This window comes from Paramormyrops kingsleyae, unplaced genomic scaffold (genome assembly GCF_048594095.1).
Source record: "Paramormyrops kingsleyae isolate MSU_618 unplaced genomic scaffold, PKINGS_0.4 ups343, whole genome shotgun sequence".
NCBI classification, from domain to species: domain Eukaryota; kingdom Metazoa; phylum Chordata; class Actinopteri; order Osteoglossiformes; family Mormyridae; genus Paramormyrops; species Paramormyrops kingsleyae.
Window position 1 is genome coordinate 3,703 of NW_027326280.1, and position 8,607 is coordinate 12,309.

The 8,607-nt window shown below is 36.9% G+C and overlaps 1 protein-coding gene across 2 annotated transcripts; it reads left to right on the forward strand.

The window, feature by feature from the left end:
- The first annotated feature begins 848 nt into the window (after positions 1–848).
- LOC111850055 (uncharacterized) lies at positions 849–8,382 on the forward strand. Of its 2 annotated transcripts, XM_072708804.1 has the most exons (8): positions 849–1,017; positions 4,651–4,838; positions 5,012–5,129; positions 5,398–5,693; positions 5,990–6,216; positions 6,773–6,932; positions 7,193–7,313; positions 8,234–8,382. In XM_072708804.1, exons 2-5 carry the CDS (start codon positions 4,652–4,654, stop codon positions 6,130–6,132), a joined length of 744 nt encoding a protein of 247 aa, XP_072564905.1. In that variant the 5' UTR covers positions 849–1,017; position 4,651; the 3' UTR covers positions 6,133–6,216; positions 6,773–6,932; positions 7,193–7,313; positions 8,234–8,382. The 2 variants fall into 2 exon arrangements, with proteins under 2 accessions (XP_072564905.1, XP_072564906.1); XM_072708805.1 differs by lacking the exon at positions 849–1,017 and having other exon boundaries at positions 4,445–4,838.
- Positions 8,383–8,607: the final 225 nt, after the last annotated feature.

Genomic DNA, 8,607 nt, shown 5'->3' on the forward strand with positions numbered 1-8,607 from the left:
AATGAGCTATGACGCGGTTAGGCGGCAACCAATCGAAATGTAGAAGTCCACCGCTTGAGCAGATTCCAGATAACGCAGTCCTGTAAACTTTGGTTCCGACCACATTAGTTCCCATGGCCGACCGCCATCAAGCAACAAAGAAGAAGATCCCATGCAGAATGGAGGAGAGGTTAATAATTGCTGTGGCGGGTTTCCCAGTAATTTACGACGTGTCCCTGTTTGCATACAGGGACATAAATAAAAAAAATGATGCATGGACCAAGGTGTCCGAGATTGTTGGGGTTCCTGGTGAGTTTCTAATGTGCATTAACGTTATGTATTTTCTGAAAATAAGCGGGAATTTCAAGCTGACTTTAGTGCCAGAGCATGCAAAGCTGTTACTGCTGCAGAATATTCTGACATATCAAAACATATTGGATTATTAATTAATTAATTAATTAATGTTAAAGACCAAGACTAGTAAATACATGTCTCCTATAATACTGAAATTAGACTAGCACTTAACCATGAACATAAAAATTACACACCACACAAATGGCTTTTAATTGAAAGAAAACATGTAACTACAAAAAAGTTCTTTCCATCGATCAATTTCTTACTTTCACATTCAATATATTTCATGAGGTTATCTTATACCCTCCTTGTGGTCAGTCTGCACAAGATTAACAAGCTTGTTTGATTTGCGGCCCCTTTAAATACAAGACAAGCATTCAAACTACGTCAAAGCGTCCAAAAATCTCTGTACAGCGTCGTTGGCAGGGCGGCCAGGGCGAATTTTGACGCTCTCGCCGCCGGCGGTGTGAACGCACGGTAACTGTATACGTATGATGCAGTCACTTGGCAGATGCGCAGCAGACGATGCCCAAAGCATCTGAGGCGCGCGTTCGCGCTACGTTTTTCGCACCTTTATTCAAATCAGTCGCGAGATCAGTCCAAGAATTTTCCACAGAGAAGAGAAACCGACAAATAAGAACCTAAAGAACAAAGGGAAGAAGAGACATGGAACAACTGATAAAGGTTGGTAATTTTCTTTCTTCCATGTTTTTGTTGCATTTTTGGCGAGAGTTTATGAACGATCAATGATTGAATAATTTTAGAGATAACGGTTATGTCGTATGCTAGCCTCTTTCTGTTTCACTCAAAACACGGTGGACCTTTTCGTCATTAAAACCTTGAAGAAACTTTTTAATGAGTAATGGATAAACCACAATGAAGTGTGGTTAACGAACAAAAATAGTAATAGAATAAACTATTCATGATTATTTTTTCTGAAGAAAATAACCTCACTTAGCATTTAATAATTTTCCAATGTGCTTTTAAAAATATAGTCCCTATGAGAATAGAATGTCTGGTCAGACAGACTGTTCACTGGAAGCGGCAAGAAACATAACCGTTATGTAAGCCAGCATATGTCAGGTCGCTGTTTTCATCTGCAGCAATTCAACACATTTATGGCAAAATTGCCAGTTTTAGAGTCATTTATTTGCCAAAAAAGCTACCTGGTCAGTATAGCCACTCGAACACGGTAAAGTGTCTGTATTTTTACTTGCATTTTTTAAGTGTGGCGTTTATAAACAGCGCTGTTACAAAGACGTGCATTATTTAATCTCCCTGAGTAAAAATTATTTAGATCAATGAAATAAGTAAAAACTTTAGAACTTTGCTCATATTGACCTCTTTTGTATTATTATTCTCCACATTCACACTCTTTGTCCGTAAACTTCAACGTGGGAATGGGGTATTATCTATAGTGGTACTTTTTGCAATGTTTACCCAATTTAGCTCTTTTTATAGATTCATTTAAAACTGTTATTAGGCTGCCAGAACAGACAGTTCTATGAAAATAAACACCCACTCTACATGTCTGGACTAATAAAATAGTATTTGCCAAAGACATGGTATACAATAAAATATGGACTGGCTAGCTATTTTTCTGTTTTGTTTTTGCTCTCAGCGCAGATATGAACAAAATTGTGTCTAGTTCAACTCTCCGCCGAAGGGCACGCAATGCTGTGAGAAGGCGATTGAATGAGATTATTGAGGAAATGAAAGAGCAGCAAGCAGAAGCTGGCAATGCAGTAATGAGAGGAGAGAGTGGAAAAGTTGTAGAAGAGAGAAGTGACATGAGTGGAGAGGCGAGAAAAGATATGGAGAGTGAAGGGGAGGGAATGGACACTTCAAAAGAGATAGAGAGTGCTGAGTTTGAGTTTATAGGCTCTACATTTTGGGACCAGAGTTTAACTTCTGACACTGAAAATGAAAAAGTAGATGAAGAGGCAACTCTTTGTAATCAAATTAGCAGTTGGGCATTAAATTTTGGAGTATCCCTTGTAGCCCTTACAGCTCTCCTAAGCCTGTTAAGAGTGTATCACCCAGATTTGCCAAAAGATGCTCGCACTCTTTTAAAGACAAAAACTCAGTATCAAATTGAAGAAAAATGTGGTGGATTGTACTATTACTTTGGCATTCTAAATTCTTTACAAAACACATTACCTAGGATTTCACATGGAGTTGCTAATGTGTGTAGTATATTAAAGCTTCAAATAAACATAGATGGCCTACCATTATTTAAAAGTTCTACCATGCAACTATGGCCAATTCTTGGGCTCTTGGTCAGTCATCCCATGAAAGAACCACTTGTCCTTGGGCTGTTTTGTGGCACAAAAAAACCTGACTCCCCTGTTGAGTTCATGAAAGATTTTGTTAAAGAACTGGAAGAACTAGAGAGAGGTTTTGACAGTGAAGGAAAAAGATTCTATCTCAAATTAGACACTGTGATTTGTGACACACCTGCCAGGTCATTCATTAAGAACATAAAGGCACATAATGGCTATCATGGGTGTGACAAATGTGAGCAGCCAGGACATCATGTACTGTAGATGGAAGGATGACATACCCCTTGACCACTTTTAGACTTAGAACAGATGAGTCGTTTTAAGAGAGGCATGATGAGGAACACCATCATGTGGGTCCACATCCTTTTGAAGAATGTGCAGTTGGCATGATATCCCAGTTCCCTTTGGAATATATGCATCTTGTTTGTTTGGGGGTTGTCCGGAAGTTGTTGTTAATGTGGATGAGGGGACCTCATTTTCAGATTGCCTTCTAAAATTGTCGATAGAATTTCTGATCGTCTTGTGGAAATGCGTCCATATATACCTGTGGAATTTGCTAGACAACCAAGGTCGCTCAGGGAAGTTGACCGTTGGAAGGCAACAGAATTCAGGGAATTTCTCCTCTACATTGGTCCTGTTGTCCTTATGTCTTTTCTTGACAGCAACATGTACAATAACTTCATGCTTCTATTTGCCAGCATCTCCATACTAATCAGTCCAAGTTTGTCATTAACTCATGCATCATACACACAAACATTGCTTTGTAGTTTTGTCAGTCATTTTGGAGACATTTATGGCCAGCATGAAATTGTTTACAATGTGCATGCCTTAGTACATCTCCCACAAGATGTCATATTGCATGGTTGTCTAGATAAAATATCATCCTTCCCTTATGAGAACTACCTGCACAAACTTAAAAAATTTGTTAGAAAAGCAAGCTGTCCACTCCAGCAGATTCTCAGAAGAGTGTCTGAGCAGCAGAACACCCAACACTATTCAGTGCTGAAATGTACTCTTAAAAAACCACACTTTATTGGCCCGCTTTTAAGTGTTCTAGGAGTGAATGGACAGTACCAGGAAATGTATGAAGACAAGTGGACTGTTAAAGTTCCAACAGGAGATAATATTTTCAACATTGGAAATGAAATTTGTGTTGTTTTTAACATTGTTTCTTGTTCAGATGACGTGTATGTTTTGTACAAAGTCTTTGAACAGAGTGCTTTCTTTGATTATCCTTTTATCTCTGAATTTTTGAGCATTTATTTTGTGTCTCACTTGTCGGAGGAACTGAAGTATGCCAAGTGTTCTAACATTATGCAGAAATTTGTTGTCTTGCCTCACAAAGATGGTTTTGTGGTTATACCATTACTGCATAACTAACTTACCAAAGATTTCTCTGTCTCTATTCCTATCTCCTGTACCACACAGACGCATGATTGTATATAAGGTTTGTTGCTTATGTATTGTGTATGTTGGTTTGTTTTTAAATTTATATATTTGAACATTAATCCATTGTCAAGTTGTTAAATGAACCTGTTCTTAAATACTGTTTATGTATTTGTCCATTGTTAAATGAACTTTTATCAATATAGTACTGTTAAAAACTGCAAGTGTTTCTTGTGTGTTGTATGCTTACTAATTAAAAATTTCAAAAGCATATTAATGTGAGAAGATTAACTCATTCTCAGAAACTATATTGATGGCATAAAAGCCATCAAAGTTAAGGCAAATGTACAATCTTGCTACTGCAAAATGTCATCAGCAAGCATTATATAAACACTATAAAGCATAACAATTTCTTAGTACATATAAATTCATGTTAATTTAGTAATAAATATTAGTAACAGTCTTATACCTGTTTCATTCATAATGAACAACATTATAATTCATGTTTTGCCAGATTTATTACCACTGAAATAATATTTGCATGCTTTTGCCTTTACATGTTACTCATTAGTGTTAGATGTGTCTGCAATACCAACCCTAAAGTGTTACCTCTAATGTCTATATCATAGTGTTGCTGTTTTTATTCCAGTATGTTTCATGTTGTGAAATTCTTGGCAACGCAATCTGTGGCAGTTGTACCTTCAGAATGGTACAGTGCTGGAGAGACTATGTGGCCTAACTATAAAAGTGACAAAAGGATTGACAAAGCAATTCAGCAAAGGGAAAGGCCGGGCGAGGACTGGGACCAGCATGACTGCACGGTTTTAAAGTCATGTGGTATGTTCAGCTCTGAAATGTCAGATTGTATGTTGAAAATCCTAAAATTAAAATTAACCTTTTTTTTACTTAAGAATGATTGACAACGTTAACAAACTTACTACTACTGTTACTATTTTATTAGTGGTGTTAACACACTGATTTGTTTGCCATTGTGAAAATTTGTGTTTCAGACAACTACTTGCAGGCACGCCAAGCAATGAAAAAATCTTTAACCTGCAGCACATCAGACATGCAGTCCGAACAGGATGATGAAGAAGACTCAAGACCTCGGAGAAAACCCAAACCTGTGTTAGTATTACTGCTTCAAAATTGATTGATTTCTGCATTTGTATTTTGTGAAACTTTAGTTACTGCTAAATAATATAACTAATGAATAAGTGATTTATAAATAGTAATAAGCCTTAAACATCTGGTTTAGGGTTAGGTTACGTAATTAGGTACAAAAATGAATAGCATAATACTGAATTTTTTGATAATGTTTACTAATGATTTTTTGCAGTATCTAAAGTATTCTTAATTAAAATGTGGCTTACATTTGTGTGTTTTCTGCTTTCAGCCACTATTTAGGAGATTCTGACTTTGATAGTGATGATACTGAGATGAAAGCCCCTCACAAGAAACGACGGGACTATATTCCAGCTCTTCGCCTGCCAAGTACCTCAGCCCAGGCTCCTCCCATTCCCCCGCCACCAAATATCACTCCTCAGGTGACACCTCCAGTAGCAGCAAAAGCTCAGCCTACTTACAGGCTGTCTCTCCCCGAGATGAACACCACCACTTTGGACGGTCAACATCTTTTCCACCCAACTAGCAGAGTGGCCAGGACTGGAACTGGACAAATTCCCTGCACAGGTATGTTTTTTAATCCCCTACACAGCTGACATAGTCCTTCAGACTTGCCTCTTATTTGTGTTGCAAATATTAGGTCCTTTATGCCACACCCATTTTATGGCACAGAGGGTGTTTGATTTCTCTTGGTGTGTTTGACAGTTGTCTTATCCCTGTCAATTTGTTATATTCAGTTATATTCCTGTGGAACAGTTTACTACATTTTCTGTCCCCAGTGCTATTGTTTTTGATAGCTCAATTTTTGCATCACTTTGTTTTGTAACTTTAACCTACTGATGTACTCTTTTTTCATATTACAGCTGCCCAGTTGCATATGCTCACTCTTCTGGAGCAGGTCAAGCACCAACAAAACCAAATCATTTTAATGCTGAATAACCTGAACTCAAAGGTCTTCGAAAACCAAGAGTGTCAGGAGTCTCTAGAGATGCCAGAAGGGTTGTAGTTCCCATTAAACACCACTGAGGAAGTGGAGCAGATGGAATCATGGCTAGCTGATTCTGCAAAGACTGGAGCCAAAAAGAGTCTGGTAGTAAATTTAGTATTTCATATTTGATTTTTATGTGAACATTGTGCTTTGTTTTAACAGCTAGCAATGTCTTAATGTAACATTTAAGCTTCAAAATATGAGTAGTACGTTGTGAATAAGTTGGAAATTTATAAATGCTGGAAACAAAACATTTCATAACTGAATTTTCGTAAAGCAGAGAAGCAATTCCCATTAATTTCTATTGGGGAAAAGTTGAGCGTTCCCAGACCCCAAAAAATCAAAGCAGGTATGATGTAACTGCACACCTTAGATAAAGCAAAAAATAATGTATTACAGTGAAGTTCAACTTGCCAGTAGCAGTGACACATCTCAGAAACAGAAGCACAAAATAAAAGCATGGATTCTCACAGACCTGGTTTTTTGTTGCTTCTCATTCATTACTAAAAAAATATATATTTAGAAAAAAACAGGTATTTAAAAATGTCTTTCGTAAAAGCATTTTTTTGTAAAGGGCATTCATAAAGCAGGGGATAGCTATGTATTTAATATCACCCATATTATTATTAAATATGACTTTGCATTTTCTATTTTACAGCTCAAAGTTTTATCATCACTAGGAGGGCAAGATGTGAAGAAGGTGACGTGGAACATCTTGGGTCACATGTTCAGCAACAGTGTTGGGAAAAAAATCAGTTGGAAGGGAGCCAACCAAAAAATGAAATTCAGTGTAATGAATCTGAAGACACTTTTGATTAGTAAGTATTACCAACAGTTTTATGTTATGGTTAAAAATGCGTGTGTTTGGAATATATATTAGCAACGCAACAGTTTGAACATTTTTCAGTTTGGTTTGTACAGCTCTAGCTTCCTGACAGTGAAAAACAGTATTGTGATTATAATGGACAAAAAATTATGAAAATAACCAGTCTTAATAAACAATAAGGCCCAGACAGAGCACTGTATGTTCCAGATGAAGGGGATAAACTCCACATATATCTGTTTTTTTCCCATTTAGGAGCTGTTCGAGCATGCAAAGTGAGCAGCAATGCCACAGAAACCTAAAGGATAAATAAGCATGCAATCTGATGGTTCAACCTTGCATCTGACCATGGATGTGGACGCAGGGAGTGTTACAGGTCAGTGTTTATTATTTCTACCAATAATAAAAAATACATGGTGACGAACAGAGTAATTGGACCCCTGAACACAGGCTTCATTAATTATGGTGTTCAGTGTCCATAATCTTGTCTTCTATAGTCATGAGATTTCCCATTTCTGAACCAAACACACCATCTATGACAGCTCTATTCAATTCAGGGATGCAGTGATCTAGTCTAAAACAACCGGTATATGGGGTCCTAGACAGGGACCACCTTGGACACAGGAATGTGACCACACATGTATTAACACTAGGTCAGTTTAGAACATTTTCTACTACATGTTCTGTTGAAAGCAACCAGAAACCGAAGCAGACACGGGGAGAACCTGTTAAATCCGGTTCTGACCTTTATAAAATCTATAAAATTATAAACATCTGCCTTTGGACATAATCAGCAATAGAGTGAGATTCTATTCTTTAGTGTTTTTAGTCAAACCATGAGTCTGAACTTTGCTCAATTGAATAATTATAGAATTTCAGATTCAGTCTCACCAACTTTACTGGTCTGTGTTACGTTTGTGATAAACTAGTTTAAATATTAAGCATTATAGAATGAGTGAATATGATGTAGAATGCTACAGGGACAAGGGAAAGCAATGACAGGTGCTAATACTTCAATAAACTAATAAATTTAGATGTCATAAAGCCTAATGATTAATAGTAATCATTAGGCTTCTATCCCTAAAATGCTTTTGTTTGGTGGGAATACTGCAGGCTGTATCACTGTTTCACCAGTATAACTAATAATAACTGTTACTCTGGGAAACATACTGAGGCTGTGATGACTTAGAAGATAAATGGACATATTGTACAGTCATAGGTAAAAATTATCATGAAATCAGTTGCCATGATGTATTTGTGCACAAAATTATATATTTTTTTGTTTGTTTTTTTTAGGGCTTCCACACCTGGACAGGATGGTTGAATGCTCAGTGGACCATAAATTTGTTAAATGTTTGTTCTTTTTATGTCTTAAAAATGTTCTGTTTAATTATTTTGCAAAATGTGACTTATTGCATGTTATGTTTACAATAAAATTTTGAAGATGAACAGGGTCAATTTGAGTGTTCCATGTATTCCATATTAGGTTAGATTAGATAGTGTACCAATTCACTTAGGATCCTGGAGCAGAAGTGGTCAGCAGTCAGTCTGGAAAAAATGAGTGTGAGCCACATTCGGACCAGATCTGAATTTACCTTTTGACTCTGGTGCAAATACAGGCCAGATTTGGTAATATTCAATGTAAAGCTGGCCCAGATATGGCCCAAATC

Excerpts from the sequence above, each read along its gene's own strand:
- LOC111850055 (XM_072708804.1), top strand. The coding sequence starts at position 4,652 with ATGTTTCATGTTGTGAAATTCTTGGCAACGCAATCTGTGGCAGTTGTA. Across the intron at positions 4,839-5,011 it reads CACGGTTTTAAAGTCATGTG|ACAACTACTTGCAGGCACGC; the intron begins GTATGTTCAGCT and ends TTTGTGTTTCAG. Across the intron at positions 5,694-5,989 it reads TGGACAAATTCCCTGCACAG|CTGCCCAGTTGCATATGCTC; the intron begins GTATGTTTTTTA and ends TTCATATTACAG.